The 20,238-nt window shown below is 34.9% G+C and overlaps 1 protein-coding gene across 4 annotated transcripts in view; it reads right to left on the reverse strand.

Annotated features, from left to right (window-relative positions):
* Mctp1 (multiple C2 and transmembrane domain containing 1) overlaps positions 1–20,238 on the reverse strand; it is a 516,302-nt gene that overhangs the window by 274,070 nt on the left and 221,994 nt on the right. For all 4 annotated transcript variants that reach the window (XM_077796266.1, XM_077796264.1, XM_077796263.1 and 1 more), the window contains exon 2: positions 14,585–14,699. In XM_077796266.1, the coding sequence (XP_077652392.1) occupies positions 14,585–14,699 (115 nt within the window). The remainder of the gene's footprint in view (positions 1–14,584; positions 14,700–20,238) is intronic.

Below are 20,238 nucleotides of genomic sequence, written 5' to 3' on the forward strand. Positions count from 1 at the left end.
GTTTTCTTACTTTAACTAGAAATTATTCTCTGATAACTTTTTTCAATAAGGTCTCAAAATGCTATACAATTTTAAAAAAAATCAGATGCACCATTTTGTAGTCATTGCCTCTGAGTACATTTTGGTATACAATGAATGCTACAAAATTTTAAGCAACTTAACCTTCTACATTTTAAAGATATTTGTGCATATCAAATTGGTCATTCTTTATAACGAGAATTTCACATTAGATTATAATTACAGAGCACCTACACATTCACAATGGATAAAATCCATGCTTGACAGAAATAAGCAATAAGTAATAACTAAGAATAATGAATAATGAACTGCAGGCTATAAGACAGTGTCTCCTCCTTCCAGAACCATTTTCTCTTCATACTCTAAGGTTTATAGGCCCTCGGCCATGACTTTACTTTTCAAAGAGTTACAAATATCTGGGAACCTTCTCTTTTCTGAACAGATAATTCATTTTCATTAGAAAGATTAAGTCAAATTCCCTCTCTCCAGAAGGGAGGAGGAGCTTCTGTGTGGAGTTTTTATAGAAACTCCAAATGGCAAGATTTGTGGGTTCCTCCTGGCAGTGCGTATTCATAACAGTAAAGAATACTTTTGTTGTTCAACATTATTGAAAGAGTGAAATAGAGATCAGTAATAATTAACTCCAAATAATATTCAATACTCTGGAGTAGTGTTTCCCATAGTTTTCTAAGTGCTCTTCTTACTCTGTCCCACAGGGAAGGGGAGAGTCAACATGGGAAACCAGTGTGCAAAATAATAATGCCTGTTCTCTGATGTAGAAACCTCAAGTTTACTTTTGATATAAAACAAAGAAGGACAGGGATTTAAAATTTATCAATAAAATGTTATTGGAAGTGAATTTTTAAACTGTCCTTCAGAGAGCCTTTTCACTTGCAAAAAGAGATTGCAATTAATCTCCAACACGTGTGAGCAACTAAACTGACTGAAATGGTTCTCTTAGTCCCCAGGCAATTCTTGGAGTGATTAGGGGAACATCAAAGCCAAGCAGATGTCTGCCACTAGATGGAGGAACAACATTGGAGATTTCTTTCTCTTTAAGAGCACTGTAACCAGAAAATAGCCAGACTTCTCAAAGGCATGGGAATCTGAGCTCATGTTCACAGCCCCCTCGTGTCAAAGTCTAATGTCCATTTGGAAGGACCCTCATCTAACCTTAGGCCCTGGAGGAGTGAACTGGGTCCAAAGGCCTGAGTAAGGCTAGAATATTGAAGGGTCTCCAGAAGCTCCAGGAAGAGGTACCTAGAAGACTGCACAGGTTTCTAGAGTGCTTTAGATATGAGGAATTCTGTGGTATGTGTTGTGTTTGAGAGTTACTACATAGCTGTCCACTGTGTTACTAAAGAGTGAGAAACACTCTTAGAAATAAAGTTTAGGGTGAGCAAGTAATCTTTCACTGAAGTCTTTTGGCTATACTGTGGATTATTATTATTATTATCCTTTTTTTTTTTTTTTGGAGGGGATGCTAGGGATTGAACCCAGGGATGCTTAACCACTGATCCACGTCCCCAGTCCTTTTTACATTTTATCTTGAGGCAAGGTCTCACTAAGTTGCTTGGGGCCTCACTAAGTTGCTGAGGCTGGTTTTGAATGTGAGATCCTCCTGCCTCCACCTCTGAGCAGCTGGATTATAGTGTGGACCACTGTGCCTGGCCTACAGTTTGGTCCACAGTTTCATTTACCCACTAATTAGAATTATACATAGTAATTGGAATAGTGGCTTTCTAATTGTCCATATAACTATTGGTGCCAGTGAGGTTCTTTGGACATCTGTGTGTATGTGTTTGTATAATTGGAGACTGAACTCATGCATGCTCTACCACTGTGCATCCCCAGCCCCTTTTTTATTTATTTATTTTTTTAAGACAGGGTATATGTTACCCAGGCTGGCCTCAAACTTGAGATCCTCCTGCCTCAGATTCCTAAGTTATTGGGATTCCATGTGTGCACCACCATGACCAGCTGGACGTCTTTTTTTAATCAGTGATTCACAAACTTTAGTATATATCAGAATCCTAGAAGTTTTTCTTAAAACACAGGTGAATAGGTCTTTTTTTCTAGAGTTTATGATTCAATAGGTCTAGGCTGGGGTCTGATAATTTTCAAGTTCCAAAGTGATTTTGAAGGTACTGTTCTGGGTACTAAACTTTGAAAATCACTAGTATATATGTACAACTGTATGTTTTTTTTTCTTTTTAGATCTTCTCTAAAAATTAAGGATAACTATACATTTTATTAAAAAAATCTAATTAAATTGCTTTAAAAGTGAAAGGAGAAGAAAGTATCTGATCGCTAATTTCATAAGAACTTTTCAAGAAAAGGATACTGTCCTAGAGTGAATTGAAGAGATAGCTCTGGTTTTTATAAAACAGAACAAAAAATTGAGCAAGATGACATTTTTCCCTGAGGCAAAAGAGCTATCACTATACTATGTTGGGACAGGATTTTTCTTTTGACAAGGTATTTTTACCAGACTCCAGAGAGAAATCAACAAGCTTATGTAGTCTCCCCAATTGAATAGAGCTCATATTTTGATTGGTCCTGAAATTAGCAGGTACATGTAAATTTAGAATAAGGAGATTTAAGACACCCCCTTCCCCATGTAAGGGAAGGAAAAAATGTTTAAAAGAGAAGGGTAGAGTTGTAGTTAATAGGTGTTCTTGATTACTAAGATAAGATGAAGAACAAAAGGTATGCTAATAGTCTGTCCTTAAGAAACCTTTTGTCTTAAGATTTTTAAATAAAGATTCAAAGATGGTAATATTAAATGGTAAATAAGTATTACATAATTATAAAATGTCCTTTAGGGTCACTTAATTAAGTCTCTTTAATATTCCTAATCATAGAAAATTCTTGAACCTTAACTCTTTAAAACTTGATTTAAAGACAGCTAAATATCTTCTCTTTGCCTGTATTACCAAATGGGATATAATGCAAACATTGCATTTCATTCATGTAAATCATATTTATTTTCTGATAGGAGGCCTAATTAACTAGAAATTTTTATTTTATTTTTTTTAATTTTTATTGTTGGTTATTCAAAACATTACATAGTTCTTGACATATCATATTTCATACATTTGATTCAAGTGGGTTATGAACTCCCATTTTTACCCCGTATACAGATTGCAGAATCACATCGGTTACACACCCACTGTTTTACATATTGCCATACTAGTGTCTGTTGTACTCTGTTGCCTTTCCTATCCTCTACTATCCCCCCTCCCCTCCGCTCCCCTCCCATCTTCTCTCTCTACTCCATCTACTGTTATATAAAATTACATATAAGAGGAAGTGAAGGGAAAGGGAAAAAAACAAAGGGGAGAAATGAAATGAACTAGAAATTTTGAGACATGTCCTATAGGATAGTTAAGTGATCACTAATTTCACTTAAAATTTAAGGATGTTTGGATGTAACAGGTATAAAACTGAACTGAAATAGAGTAGTATCTATATTTTTAAAGTGTGTTTATTTTATACTTTAGGAAATGCTGTGTGCTATTCCATTTGGATTCTTTGATAAAACTTTAAGGTTCTGTATTTCTCTGATGGGTTTTAACATTAGTCATGGTTGTATTCCTTGGCAATGTCAATATAAATTTTCCTTCCATGATTCATATTTAACTTTGAGACTTGAAGTAATTAATATGTAATGTTTGTCATTTAATATTTAAAATAAACAGAACAAAGATACCTGGTCACCACAGGATAGGTTTTTCTTTTCTTTCTTTTTTAAAGTATGCTTTACCTTTTATATTAATCTTAACTTCCCAGCAAAATTGAGCAGAAAGTACAAAGAGGGACCCTGAAACACACACACAGCCTCCCCCACTGTGAACATCCCAGCAGAATGGTACATTTGTTACAAATGATCAATCTAAATCCAAACATCATAACACCTAAGGTTCCTAGTTCACATTAGAATTTACTGAATAGCTTTTATTTACATGTTTTTAAATATGCAAATGTATTTGTAACACCAATAGCCATGAAGTTTCAAAAGTAAAATTAATGGAGTAAAGTATCTTGTACTTCTTAAAATTAATTATATTCAATCCAAAATATATTATCTACCATTGTTTCACATACATGTCTATATATTGAAAATATGCATATGGAGATAATTTTAACGTTTTTAAAAAATATTTTAAAGTTGTTGATGGATCTTTATTTATTTGTATGTGGTGCTGAGAATCAAACCCAGTGCCTCATGTATGTCAGGCGCCTACCACTGAGCCACAACCCCAGCCCCATTTTAACTTACTTTTAAAAGAAGTTTAAGTATAATAGAAATTGGAAAGAAAAATGGTGATTGAGAAGACAGTCTATTACCAATACAAAGCAGTGAAAATTTGTTTTCCATAGAGAGAAGAAACAGGGTCTGCTTTTATGATGATTTTGAGTATTTTTTGACCATGGTCAGTTATTTTTAAAAAATTGTTAGAAAAAATGATAAAGGTTTCCTATGACTAGACAACCTGTAATTGCTGAGTTACTTGTTGTTTTGCCTCCATTGGGATTGCTATAAAGTATTGCTACTGTGTTAGTAGCACAGTCAAGGTTGTAGTCCTCCTGCATGTCCTTGAGCATTTGTGTGCTGCTCTGGAAATTCTGTTTGATTTTATTGTTATCCAAGGTCAGGTCATAAATTTGGAATGATGAAACTGAGAGGGTGTTTTTATATACAGACATACTGGTGCTTGCTGAACAGCTGCTAGGAACACAGAAGGCTTGCTCCCTCACCTTGAAACCTGCCCTGTGTCATTCAAGTGCAAAGGGACTGCATAATACAATCAGGCACAAATTAGGAATGCACCACGTTTTCTAAATTTTCTCAGTACTTACTCTAGTGTGGGGAAACCTATACCCTTTTCCTAATGAGAACATTACCTTTAGTTAATTTAGTATTCTCTTGGAAGCCTGATGAAAGAATATACCTATATGTTACTAAACAACAAATGGCAAAATGATTCCCTGATTAGTAAATTTTATCTAGACCAAGACAAACAGAAACACCTGGTAGGAAGTCACGTCTTTGAGCTTTTCTGAGCATAATGACTGTTATAACAGGATATATCTATGAAGTAGTTACAAGAAGTACTGGCTCCTATGGCAAATGAAGCCTTTATGTCAGGTTGGCTCCCACACCTCCTCAGTGTGGATCTTGTCTTTTTGCATCTGCACTATGTTACCCAAAATATAAATAACTCGCAGATGGTAGTGGGAGCTGGAGCTGCTACATAGACTACAAGGGATATCTGGTGCTTTCTGGCTGATAAGCTGTAGTTCTGGTCCTATATCCTCTTAAACAGACTGTGTCAAGTATGGACATAGATAGTCTTGTAAGGCTGATGTTTAGTTGAACCAAGAGCCACAATGCTTATGGAATACTCTTTTGTTCTTTTTGAGATGTATATGTAAAACTCAATTATCTAAGGTCAATTTTGTATAGTTACAGTGTTATTCATAAAATTTATTTCTAGGTAGATTCCAATTTTAGTTTTTAAATTATTGATCAGTTGGAGATGCTTTTGGTGCCAGTGCTCAGTGCTGATTGTAAGGCAGTAGAGATTTGCCAGTGCTTTCACTGTTCATAACGTATTGCTCCTCTCAGGGTAATCATCACTTACATTAGAGCTATGTATATTGGCTTATATACTCACTTCCAAAAGGAGATGCTGCTGTCATCCATTCTGGCATCGTTTATAGGTAAACCAGAGGCATTCAGACTTTCATCAGCAGGTAGCCTTCCTTCTCCCCTTGTGCTTGATGCCTTATGTTCCTACTATTAGCTACTGGGACAGAGATTGTGTCTTCAAGAGGAATCACAAAGGAAGTCAGTCTCAGACCTTGGTGGAAAAGACTATTGAGGTTGCAGAGATGAACTCATGGGTGCAGATTTCAAAATGTAAACTGAGACCTGAATAACTACAACAGGGAACTTAAATTTTTGGATTTCCAGAGCACTTTCGATGCAATGGCAAATGACTTTGTGAAAGTAGGTCGCTAATGTAAGGTCATCAGAAAAAGAAATATAACTGTGAAAGTGAAGACACATTTCTAATTATAGTTATTTGTTTTCAGATATTATTGGTATTACTTTTAATGGTTTATTTTATAAGCACACAATAAAGCACTTTCGTTCCTTTTTGTTCTATCCTTTGCCCTAAATTTAGAAGATTGAATTGTTGCCAATTAGAATGAATAACATCTCTTAAAATAATCTTAATTAATGGGCCTATAATTTCATATCAGTTGTACTGAAAATGTGAACTCATTCTTAATAGATATACTAAGCCATCCGACCTTTCAAAATTTACAGAATAATTTGTGTAATATCCAATTTGGGGCAATACATAACCAAATTCCTGAGAATATTTCTTCATATAGGCAAAGGGCATAAAAATCCAAAAACACAATACCAAGAAGAAACATACCTTTTAAGAAGGCTCAATATGGAAAACCATTAGCCCCAGAGAAACATAAGAACAATGTCTCTAATAAAGTAACACAGAGATATGCTTTTAAAATGGGTTAAGCTTACTGCCATCTTTATTAACAGCTGCTGAATTAAATCATACTTATTCTAAATCAAGTTCATCTACAATCAAACCTCATTTGAAAAGAACACCATTGGCAAAGCCTATGCAGATGCTGAAGGAAACACATTGAATATTGATTATCTCTAAAGTACTGAGAAGAGTGTCAGATATTGTCCTCCGGGCCTTTCCTGGATCCTTTTACTTCACATGGCAATGTAGTTATTTACAAAAGTTTAATAAAAATTGGTCCTCTTTTCTTCCTTAGGAAGGAAGCAAATTTGTAATCCTAATAATGGAAGAAAGAACAACTTAAAAAGTAAATAATATTTAGATAGGTGAACTATGATTATGTTTCAACAGTGGAAATATCATCCTCAGAGTATCTTCAGGAAATTGTAGTAACTGCTCTTTAACTTAAAATCCCAAATTTACCTCTGGTAAAGGATGTCACCTCTTGCTAAACCTTAGGAATCTATCTTAAAGAAAGGAACACCCCACAGACATACTGCTGCAGACAAATCCCAGAGAGGAGCCACTGTACCCTTTTCTCTGACATAGACTAAAGTGTTAAGACCAGTATAAAAAACTTTCTAGACAATGGTGCAATCTTGGAGTCAAAATCTCCAGGTAGAAGTTCATTCTCAGGGTTTAGCAATTACATGTGCGCACACACACACACACACACACACACACACACACACACAGTGGAGATTTGGAGATTGAACCAGGAGCCTCATGCATGCACATACTCTACCACTGAGTTACATCCCCAGCCCCCATACTGCTTAATTTTCTGGTGAACTTTAATGAGATTAAGATATTTTAGAAAGCATTAGTATATTCTATATGTCTGAATCTGGGACTCTTGAGAATGCAATGGAATACTGTTAATAATTATGTCAGTTAATAGGTATAAAACAAAAGCCCCCAGGTTAACTGGACTATATAGCTATTCCTATTATAAAGAAATTTCCCCAGGATCAAAAACAAAGAGGAACCTGAACACCAAACCATGAATACACATCAGAGATGACAGGTACTCTCACAGCCAGTCCTGTGACGATTGGAGGAAACATTTGTATATGCAGATATCTTTAGATATAAGTATATGTATATACCTGTGCATCCTGCCTTGTGCACAATACACACTAGTTATATTACTCTGCTCTACCCACTAGGAGAATAACTCTTTAGGAGCTTCACAAATCGTATTCTAATGATAAAATTACTGGCAGGCCCTCTAACTTGAAAAAGTCCTTGTTTACACTTAGAATTCAGAATACATTTCAGTTTTAATAAATCGAATTTGTTTTTGAAAACATAATGCTCTCTAATTTATTTTCTCAGATCTGGCTGCATTATATTTGGTGTTCTCAATTAGTGAGAAATGTGAATCTTAGCTAGTGGTAAATTTCTAAATCTTTTCCCATCTACGAGACTTTTATGATTTCTACCACAATCTGGAAATGTGGTTCTCAGAACACCTGCAAACACCCTTCAGCACAGACACATCAGACTCACAGGGTAGGCTTCAAGAGATTCAGAGTATGGTACCCAGGATCTTCTAACTCTACTCAATGCAGGAATTTCCTTTTCCTTTTTTACCTTTTTTTTTTTTTTCACCTGGGAATTGAAGTCAGGGGCACTGAGTTACATACCCACCCCCCCCACCTTTTGAAAATTGAGATGGGATCTTATTAAGTTGCTGAAGCTGGCCTCAAACTTGTGATCCTCCTGCCTCAGCCTCTAGAGTCCCTGGAAATACAGGTATACATCATCAGACCCAGCAATGCAGGGATTTTTAACACTGCTATAAACAGAATAACAAAAAGTTCACCCAGTTCACCTGATTGATATTTAAACTTGATCCTAGCACGAGAAGCAATCGTCCTCAGTAGTAGTTAACTTGAACCTCTAGAGACTCCTTACCCCCCCCAAAAAGAAGATATGTCTAAGTCTTTATCCCTGGTCCTTGTGACTGTGACCTCATTTAGATTAAGGTCTTTGCTGATGTAATTAAGTTAAGAATCTTGGGATACAGTAATTCGGTATTTAGGGTGGATCCTAAATTCAACCATTGTGTCTTTATAAGAGAAAGGAGAGGGAGACACAAGGCCCAGAGACACAGAGGGGAGGGCCACATGAAGACAGAGGCAGAGACTGGAGTGATGCATCTATAAAAAGCCAAAGAATCCTGGAGCCACAAGAAGCTGCAAGTGAGGAGAATTCTCTCCAGGAGTTCTGGGAGGGTGTTTTTCCTTGCCACACCTTGATATTTTGACTCCTGGCTTCTACAACATGGAGAAAAAAAAAATTTCTGTTGTTTTAGGTCTCCATGGGGTTAATTTTTTTAAAAGCAGCTCTAGGGATACAATATATTCTTCACAATCCAAATTTCAAGAAATCAAATTGTAGGGAATTGCTACATTGCTCTTATTTTTCTAAGAGTACAAATAACTATGTTAAAACATTACATTAAGAATCCAATACATGATAATATAGATGTCTCTGTCAAAAGGTATATCTCCTAACAAGTACTACTTAATTAAAATATAAAAGGAATTTTTCTAATAGTAACTGTACTTGACAATTACATAGGGTCAGGTAAAATGATAACCCAGATTTCAGATAAATAATATTTTAATATTTGTATTTTCCCAATATTATTTGACACATTTATACATATGTATGAAAGACAATGTATTATTTATCTCAATTGCAGATTTAACAAGGCATCCTATAGTTCTGATTTCTAAACCTGGAACCCTCAATTGGAATAGGGAAAACACACATCTCACTCAAAGTCACACAGCTAACAAAATGTAGAACTTGGCTTTGACCTCATGTGTGTCAGTTTCCCAAGGTCATGCACTTTGTGGTTCATCAGGCTGCCTAAAGAAGAGCTAGTAAAACCCAGGAAATGGTAGTACTATTTCAAGAAGCCATTTGGATGTTCTGGAAAAGGGGTAACAAAAATATAAAAATGAGGGCAGCTGAGGCTGCCTCTGTGACTACTATGTATGAAGGAGGATTCTGGAGGAACAAAGTCCAGCATTCCAGTGATAGTGGTAGAGGTGGAAATGAGTTTTTTCCTCCCATTCTCCTGTGCAAATGTGATATGAGGCATAGGGGATGCAGACATTTTTGTCTTGCTGGGTAGAAGATAAGAACATTGACAGAGAACAGAAGGGAGACCAGCAGAGTAGAGGCAAGGGAACAGTGGGATGGAAGGGGGAGAGAAAGAGAAAGTACTGGGGACTGAAAGGGAGAAAATTACATTCCACGCACATGTGATTATGTCAAAGTGAACTCCAGTATTATTAATAACTATGATACACTACTAAGATCATAATAGTAATTTTACAGCAATGCTTTTGTGGTCCACAGACCAAAGAATGGCCTTACGGAATCCTGCTGGATGACCATAAACAGACTCTCAGACTCCAGGAAAAAATACTGTCAGGCCATAGAAAAGCAATTGGGAAGGGCACCTTTCCTGTGAAAAAGGAATATCAACATCAGTGGGATAAATGAAGAGTGTAGTATGTGCTAATTCTAAGGCTTTGCAAGGGTCTTATTCATTGTTTTTCAACCTGCACGGACCTCCCGGACACCATCAGTTTTAAAACTTCCAAAGGTTTTGTTGTTGGTGGTTTGTTTGTTTAGCCCCTGCCTTGAAAATGAACCCAGGTCCTGCTGAACCTTCCCTTGAACCTTCTCTCATATGTTCCTTTCCTTCTCCACTTCCATACTCATAATCCCAATTCAAGATCAAAACTATAATCCCACATGACTGCAATGCTTTCTTCTAATTTTAAATATCCATTTCCATCTAATTATCCTACCAGCTATATGCATATAAATTCATAAATCTACAATGACCCAATACCATCTATCCAATCAAATGTTTAACACACTTATTCAGAGATGGGTCAAAGATGTTTACTCAACCCCAAAAGTAACTCAGGTTGCTTCCTCCCTGTAATTATCTCTTATTGCCCTTATCCAATTAAAATTTCACAAATGCAAAAGTAAGGTAAACTGGTGAAACTGAATTAGAGTTCACCTTTTAACATTTTGTTGTATTCTTCATTCTTGCCAAGTAATATTTTCTCTCTTTTTGTTCTTTTTTCCCCTCTCCCATTTTTTTTCTTAAATACATGCCCCGCCAAGTTTCCTGAAACCTGTTTCATATTTTTGTCAGTAATATCTATAGAGAATAATTTGAGATCCCAAATTGTGGAGAAACAGGGAATGTTGAAATGAGGTTGTGCACACACCTTTCAAAAGATAGAGATGATTCTGTTCAGATAAATTGTGTCTTATGATGGGAGTTTGCCTGATGTTCTCTTATTATTTTGTTGAGCTTTTGCATTTTGACAAGAATGCTACAGAAATGATGGGTGGTGCTTGGTGTACCTTATCAGGAGCTATGTGATGTCTGCATGTCTCGTTACTTCTGAATCACCTTTGATCACTTGGTTAAGGAGGTGTCTTCCACACTTCTCCAGAGTTAGTATTTTTGCTTTTGTAAGTCATTCATATCTTGCAGAAAAATACTTCAAAATGCTGCAAATACTCTGTTTCACATCATAATTTTGCACAGGTAACTTTAGCATTCATTGAAGATTTTTGGCTACAACGATTGTGATTAGTGTTTGTTAAAAGGTGATTTCTATTTTCATCTTCCCTTCTTCACTCATACATTGAAATTCTACTGTAAGGAAAAGCTGTACCTTCTCTCTCACTTATTCTTTTATTCAATCATTTATTTATCAGTATGAAATCAGAGATATTTATTATATTCCACATGTTATACTACATTAGTACCATTATTTATTTTGTTGCTGAAATTGTCCCAGTTTTGGACATTAGGAGTTTCTTTAAGTTGGCCCTATGCAATTTTGACATTCTGCCATCAACTTCAGAGCATTGCCTTAGTTCCTGGCAATGCAAGATGTTCCAGGCTCATCTTGTACTTTTCCTGCATCAGGTCTGAAGTCAACCATTCCTCCAGGAGCCCTGATTACTGTATTAGGGAAATTCTACTTCGAAACAAATACGTAGGCCCTAGGTGTGTTACTATTTTATCATTAAACCTTTGTTCCTTTGTTATAGCTTCTGGGCCCTTTCAGCAAATAGATGTAGGAAACACACACACACACACACATACACACATACCTCTATCCATTTGTATTTATATCTATTTGAACACATATTAAAACCTATTAGTTCACATCATTACCTAATACCACAAGGATCATTCTAGACTTACCCATTTCCTTTTTTGCCCATATATTGGTGCATTATAATAATACATAATAGTAGGATTCATTATTACATATTCATATGTGCACACAATATACATAATTTGCTCAACATCTTCCCCAATACCTCCCTTTCCTTTCCATCCTCCCTCCTCCAGGTTCCATTCCTCTACTCTACTGGTCTCCTTTCTATTTTCATGAGCTCCTCACCACCTCCCAACACCCCGACCCCCATTTTTTCTCTTGAGCTTCCACATATGAAAGGAAACATACAAGCCTTGATTTTCTGGGTTTTGCTTATTTCACTTAATATAACACTTTCAAGTTCCATTTCAGTCCTCTTTATTAGCCTTCTCCTTTCCTGTATTTGTAATTTCTTTCTCCAAGGTTTCTCACTCCCTGGCTCTCATTCGCTACAATACATTTACTTATTTGCTAGCTCCTAGCATACACATTCATCTAAGAATTGATAATAACGCTCCAGTACGCAATATTTCTGTTTATTTATTTTTAACTTTTATAGAATATAACACTACTTTTTTACATAGTTTCTTAGATTAGTTATTTATTCAACAACTCCCTGAGGTGTGGTTATATTTCTTTCTGAGTTCCTCCCATGCCCTATTGACTTTAACTAACCAATCTAGTCATTATTTTAAGGTGCTAAATATTGCCATAGTTAGAAACGTACAAGAACTATGGTTTACTCAGGGAAATATTACTCCTTCCTCCCCCTTTTACCTTATTCCCATCCCCTATTCTTGTCACCTGATCTTAGTTACATTCTGCATGTTATCAATTTTATTCATTTCTGATTTTCTTCCTGTTCTTCTTTTTGTACAAATTAGAAAAAAATGCAAAATTTCTTATATGATTTTTTCTTACATGAAATGATGCATATTTTGATATTCTTTTGAACATTTCCTAAGTAAACTTAATATATCTTCTACAATTTTCCTTATTAATTCCTAAAGATTTTTCCTTCTCTTTTACAGCTGCATGCTCATGTGGATGTACTATAGTTTATTAAACCTTGCCCCCTATTAATGGCTATTAGGTTGTTTTTAAATTTTTTTAATTATAAACAATTAATCCATTGTAAATGAATATATTTTAAATTACTGAGGGTTTATATAGGAATAAAATTTTTATCTCCAGTTCAGTGGTTTAATTCTGTTTTAAAAATAATATATTGAGAGCAGCTTGAAAACTAAAAAAAAATGTTATATGAAATAATGTTAATACTGTGCTAATAACATTGTTTTCTTTTGGTAATCTAATTATAACTTACTTGAAGTAGTTCAATCCAATAAACATTTCTCCTCACCTGCTAGACCAGATGTTTAATTTTGAAATCTTTCCCATCTGTTCTAACATTTTCAATCATCATTCATTAATAATGTTCTAATTACTAAAAAGATAAAATTATTTGTACTTGTTCAATATTGCTTGTATTTTGTTATAGTGTAGTTTTCTATTATTAGTATGACAAAAGCAATATTTGAAAAAATGTTCTACTTACTAATATTTACTTAAAATTAAAACTATTATAGTTTTTAATCATAAAAACCACTATTATATAAAAATATTTTATCCCTTTGGAGATAGAAGACATAAATTTAGATTATAGCCTATTTTGTTTTGGGTTTTGTTTTGTTTTTGGTACCTGGGATTGAACCCAGGGGCACTCAAACAAGCACTGAGTCACATCCCCAGTCCTTCTTATATTTTAAGACAGGGTCTCACTAAGTTGCTTGGAGTCACACTAAGTTGCTAAGGCTATCTTTGAACTTGCGATCCTTCTGTCTCAGCCTCCTGAGCTGCTGGGATTACAGACATGCACCATGTCCAGCTAGACTATAGTCTTAATCTGGCTCCTTCTATTCCCTAAGTATGGAAATCTGTTAGGATAGAAGGAGAAAAACTGTATCATAGAATGTTATGGGTCGCTCCAGTGGTATAATGACAAAATAGCATAGGTTTAGGGACTTTCCTCCCTCCCAGCAGGAAAATTTTCACCAAAACTCTGCTTCTTGTGAGACTGGAAGCTTTCCGAGATCTCCAGGTATCTATCTCCTGCATGGCTAGTAATTAAAATTTATGAAGGATGCTACATAGTCTATTTGGGAATTTATCCCTGATCCTGCCTCTACCCTGGGTTTAGGAATCCCTCAGGTGCTCCAGCCTAGTTCATCAGGACACTGCACTTACAATCTAAGGAGTATTTATATTGTCCTCTGCCTCATCATGGCCTACAAAAAAAACCTGTTCAATCCACCAAGTCCTGTTTAATCCTATTGCAAGGTCCAACTAAGTCTCAAATAGTTATTTGATGGAAAGCTCTAAAGTTTTGGTGAGATACTAGTCCTGGATTTTGCAATTTCAGTAGATTTAACTGGGTCTACTAAAAAGTAACTACTGGTATAGCTTCAAATAGACACCTCATCTATGTAACCACCTGTTCCACTGATCATATACAAATAGAGTCTAACTTGTCAGCAGTGTGGGAAGGACCTTGCTGTCTGGGTCAAGTAGGTCATGGTTTGGAACCTACATCAAAACCTCTTTCTCCATGGTCAGAGGAGTGAGGTAATATATCAAATTGCATCATTAAATCCAAACTTCTCAAAATTACAATATTACAGTTTTTACTCAAACTTAAGCAATCATAAAGGAAGCAATCTTTCTCACAAATACACAAAAAAAAGCATCTAGGTGATATTGTTCTTATGTTCATACCTCCTCGATCTCGGGCAGCTAAACTTTGACCCCTTCTTAATGTAATGTCCAACTGGTACATTCCGGGATCAGCCAAAGGGACATCTGCATTACTGGTTCCAACAGTTTTTATTTTCTGGAAAACAAGAAATATACAAAATATAAGTTTATTATCTTTGTTCTTTTTTCTTAATGGGAGACTATATGTAGCTTAAACCAAATTGTAAGAATTAGAGAATAAAAAAATCAACTTGTGATTTCACACGGTAACATAATCACTCAGTTCTCTGAAGGTTTTGAAATTCATAAAATTCTTTAGACTTAAAATTAAAACATGGCCATTATACAAATGTCCCATTTTAACTCACTAGAACATATACAATATGAAAAACATTTCGTATGGAAGACTACATAATTTATCTAAAAAGATTAACATAGGAATAGTCTCTAAAAGTAAAAATACATTAAATGATAAATGGAGAATAAAGATGTACAGAAGCTGATTTCCATATAACTGAAAATTAAAATTAAAATGATTTATTCAGGAGACTTTGTTGACTCATTTACCTATGCAAAAGATCTCGGACTGATGGATTACACACTTCTATTTCAGCCCCAACATAAAATATGATATAATTGTATGGAAATAAATTCTCCTAGCGTTTTGACAGTATTTGCAAGAAACAAATTCTCAATGGGGCTGAATATCTAATGCTCCTTTCTATGGAATTAAAGTGCACCAAGTTTGTTTTTTTTTTTTAAAAAAAAAACCTTTGCAAGGCTACCTCTATAGAATATTTTTAGCAACAACACACTCATTTTAATAAGTCACTAGGCATTGAGTTACAAAAACATTTGCAAGAGGAATAACTATAAGAAAACAACACAAAAAAACATTCAGTAAAAATTTTAGAGGTCAAATCTTATATCTCTTCCATTTTGTATAAGTAGGAAAGTTATTTTTCTTCCCATGTTTGATATTATTTTAAATTTTATGATTTTTTCTGTTTAAAAACAAATGTTATTGTGTTTTAAAATATGCATAGATAATAGTTTGGCCCCTTTAGTTCCATAATTCATATGAAATGCAACTATAAAGCAGTATTTTTCAAATTTTTATTGAGATATAATTCACATAAAGTAAATTCACCTTTCAAGTGAGGCATTATATTTTTTCTGAAGTTTCAGGACCAAGCTAAGAAGATTTCCTTTTGTAACAGTTATTATTTAAAATGAGAAGCAGCACAGCTTTGATTGATAACCTGGAGTCATCATCTCTCCTCTGGTAACAATAAAGAATTCACTTTGCTCCTCATAGTCTCCTTGTTTCTATAAATGACATCACCATTCCCTAATCACTCTGGCTAGAAATTGCTGAGCCATCTTTGAACTCCTTCATTTGCCTCCCACTCACATCCAAATAGCTGCCAAGTACCATCCACCCCATTTCTGTGTTATATTTCACAACTGCCTTTTTCTGTGAATTCCTATTACCACTAGTTTGGATCACACCTTGAAACAACAGAGAAATAAAAAGTAAATTTTCAATCCAATTGTTCTAGTCCTGTAGTTACCAATTATTACTTTTGAAAGTTCTTTACAAACATATACACATACTAGTGTTTTAGTCAGCTTTTTGTCACTGTGACCGAAACATCTGACAAACAAGTTTACAGAGGGGAAAGTTTACTTAGGGCTCCTGGTTTTAGAGATCTTAGTCCACAGATGGCCAGCTTCACTGCTTTGGGCCCAAGATAAGACACAATATCATGGCAGCAAAAGAAAGCAGTCCAGGACATAGCTACCAAGAAGCAGAGAGAGTTCCACTCACCAGGAACAAAATATAAATCCCAAAGGCATGTCCCCCAAGACCTACCTCTTGTAGCTATACCCTACCTACCTACAGTTACCACAGGATTAACTACTGCTTAGGTTAAGGTTCTTATATAATCATTGCACCTCTAAATTTTCTTGCATTGTCTCACACATGAGTTTTGGGGAGATACCTCTTACCTAAACTATAACCCATAAGTTTTTGTGTGGTTTGTGGTTAGGTTTTGGTTTTAATTTTTAACAAAGCTAATATTATATTATTTTCTCCATTTTAACAATTTATCTAAGAAAAATATCATGGCATTTTTCTGGCCACAGATTGATCAGCTTCTCCCCCCACCTCTAATTTTCCAGCTTTAATGAGGCATGAATAACAAAACTGAGCCCGATCCCACAGTATGTAGATCATAACCAACTTTTTCTTCTATCAGATGCCGTGTCTCTGATGTAATATCAAGCTCCTTGATCCATTTTGAGTTAACTTTTGTGCATGGCGAGAGATAGGGATTCAGATTCATTTTGATGCAAATGGATTTCCAGTTTTCCCAGCACCATTTGTTGAAGATGCTATCCTTCCTCCATTGCATGCTTTTAGCTCCTTTATCAAATATAAGATAGTTGTAGTTTTGTGGATTGGTTACTGTGTCCTCTATTCTGTACCATTGGTCCACCCGCCTGTTTTGGTACCAGTACCATGCTGTTTTGTTACTATTGCTCTGTAGTATAGTTTGAGGTCTGGTATCGCTATACCGCCTGATTCACACTTCCTGCTTAGCATTGTTTTTGCTATTCTGGGTCTTTTATTATTCCATATGAATTTCATGATTCTTTTATCTATTTCTACAAGAAATGCTGCTGGGATTTTGATTGGCATTGCATTGAACTTATAGAGAACTTTTGGTAATATTGCCATCTTGATGATGTTGGTTCTGCCTATCCATGAGCAGGGTATATTTTTCCATCTTCTAAGGTCTTCTTCTATGTCTTTCTTTAGGGTTCTGTAATTTTAATTGTATAAATCTTTCACCTCTTTTGTTAGGTTGATTCCCAAGTATTTTATTTTTTGGGGGGATATTGTGAATGGAGTAGTTGTCCTCATTTCCGTTTCAGAGGATTTGTCGCTGATATACAGGAATGCCTTTGATTTATGCGTGTTGATCTTATATCCTGCCACTTTGCTGAATTCATTTATTAGCTCTAATAGCTTCTTTGTAGACCCTTTTGGGTCTGCTAGGTATAGAATCATATCATCTGCAAATAGTGATAATTTAAGTTCTTCTTTTCCTATTTTTATGCCTTTAATTTCTTTCGTCTGCCTAATTGCTCTGGCCAGTGTTTCGAGGACTATGTTGAACAGAAGTGGTGAGAGGGGGCATCCCTGTCTTGTACCCGATCTTAGAGGGAATGCCTTCAATTTTCCTTCCCTCCCTTCCTTCCTCTTTTTTTTTTTTTTCGGGTTCTGTAAAAATCAGTCACTTTATTAAACTTCTGCCCAGTGGAAAACCACCAGCTCCTTCCTTCCTCTTGCCTTTCTTTTTTTATTTGCTTCTCATGATGCTGAGGATCAAACACAGGACCTTATACACACTAGGCAAGTGCTCTACCACTGAGCTTTATCCCCAGATCCTTTCTTCATTTCTTATCTTGACTAAAAATATTTTACTACATCATGAAAATATGTAGTTATTTTCTTGTATTTTTATAATTTTAATTTTATGCACATCTCTAAATCATCTGAACTATATTTTAAATGTACTATGTAAAACAGGAACTTAAGTATTTCTTCAAATGTTGGTTGGATTGAGAGTCAGCAGGTGTAATACTACCTATTAAAAAGCCATTTCCATTTACAATAAAGTAAGTTCTCACAGGTATTTGGATATGCTCCTGAAATTCCTATAACTTACTTATTTTTGCATAAATACCATACCATTAATTACAATGACTTTTAAAGCAAATTTAAATATCTATTAGAATATGTAGCTCCACATTTCTTGTTTTTAAAAAGTTGCCTGGATATTGTTGCTTTTGTGGTTTTTGGTTTAGCTAGGCCAGAATCACAGATTGGATATCAATTCTTCCACTTAGGATAAGTATATGTGAGTTCTTATTTTTCAAAAATGAAACAAATTAAAAGGAACAAGATTTTGATATAAACTTCATTGAATTTCTATACTTATATGGAAAGGACTTATAGTTTCATAATACTAAATACTCCTCTCAAAGGAAAATATAACTTTCCATTTCCTCGATCTTGTTTTATGATATTTAATAAAATGATATTATTTTCTTCATAGGTCTTATGCCTATCTGGCTAATTTTGTTCTTGGGTTTCATTTTTATTGTAAATGAAGTATTTTTTCATTTCTATTTTGATCAGGAAATAATAGTATAATTATGACCTGATCATGTATAATTGACAAATATTATTTTGTATACTGACTTTGTCTACTATCACTTTGAGTTGTCTGTGTATAAAATTGTCTGTAATATAATGCCAGTTTTATTTGTATTTTCTAATGCTTCAATTACTTATTTCTTATTGTGTTTTCATCAAAAAGTATTTAGATAGAAGTAGTAAATTTCTGAATATTTTATTTTAATGTCTTTTAGTATTTCAGTATTAAACATGTTGCTTACCAAGCTTAAGCTTTTTCTTCTACTCTGATTTTACTTGGAATTTTAAAAAGTAGCTTCTGAACCTTATCAATAGGTTTGGTGCTTCTATTGATAAGATCATAAGATATATGGAATTTGGGGTTGGCAGATTTAAGTGTTCTTTTGCCTTTTTATTAGTTCTTTTTAGTTACATATAAAAATAGGATTCATTTTGACATAATTACAAAAGCATGGAATATAATTTGTTCTAATTCAAGCCATAGTACTTCCTCTTTTCCTCCCCTCCTCCCTCCCCCTACTAATCTTTCTGCCATTTACCATAGTTATTTTTTCAATCAATATCTTATGGATGTACATAATGGTGAAATTCACAGTGGTATATTAATATATGACATAGGAAGGTTCATTCCCGTCTTTTCCTATTTCATCCCTCCTCCCTTCCCTTCATTCTCCTCCATCTAGTCCATTGATATTTCTTCTATTTTGATGGAATCCTCTGCATTTTCCTTTCCCTCTTTCTCCCTCTCCCTCCTTCACTTCCCTCCCTTATTCTGGACTAGCTTTTAGTGGGTAGATTTTTCTAACAGTGAATCATCTTCATATTTCTGGAGTAAACTTTACTTGCAGTTGTGAGTTAGTTTGCTGTGATGCACAGTCCTGATTGTGTTCAAAACCATCTACTGTACCCCAGCATACTGGAGAATATGTCTACTTCTCACTGAAGGATCCACAGCCCCCATTTTATACCTTAAACCTATTTTTTTCAAAACAATCTTTGACTTTTCTCTTTCATATACTTTGGACCATTTTCCTTAATAGAATAGGACTTAAAATCAATCACTCCTATCTTCATCATTCTCTCCACCAGGACTGCCCTCACCCTCTTGTTTTCTATGTCTTCCCACCAGTCTTCGAGTCTTCTTTCATGAACATTTAGTATCTTTATTTTCCATTGCTACATTATGTTTCAAATGTCATATCTTCTGTTTTAGATTTCAAACTTTTAAAATCAGGGAACAGAGTAAGGATCAAATTGATTGCAAATTGATAGAGGCTATAAGAACAAGATGTCTTTAATGACACATGATCTAGCTGAGTAGAAACCTACGTGAGGATCTGTAACAAAGCTGATAAGCGATGGGCAGTTTTGTTCTCTCTCTTCTCCTAAGCTAATGTGTGACACAGAATCTGTGCTGGCACCTTCTTTCTGGAGGAACTCAAGT

This window comes from Urocitellus parryii, chromosome 1 (genome assembly GCF_045843805.1).
Source record: "Urocitellus parryii isolate mUroPar1 chromosome 1, mUroPar1.hap1, whole genome shotgun sequence".
Classification (NCBI taxonomy): Eukaryota; Metazoa; Chordata; class Mammalia; order Rodentia; family Sciuridae; genus Urocitellus; species Urocitellus parryii.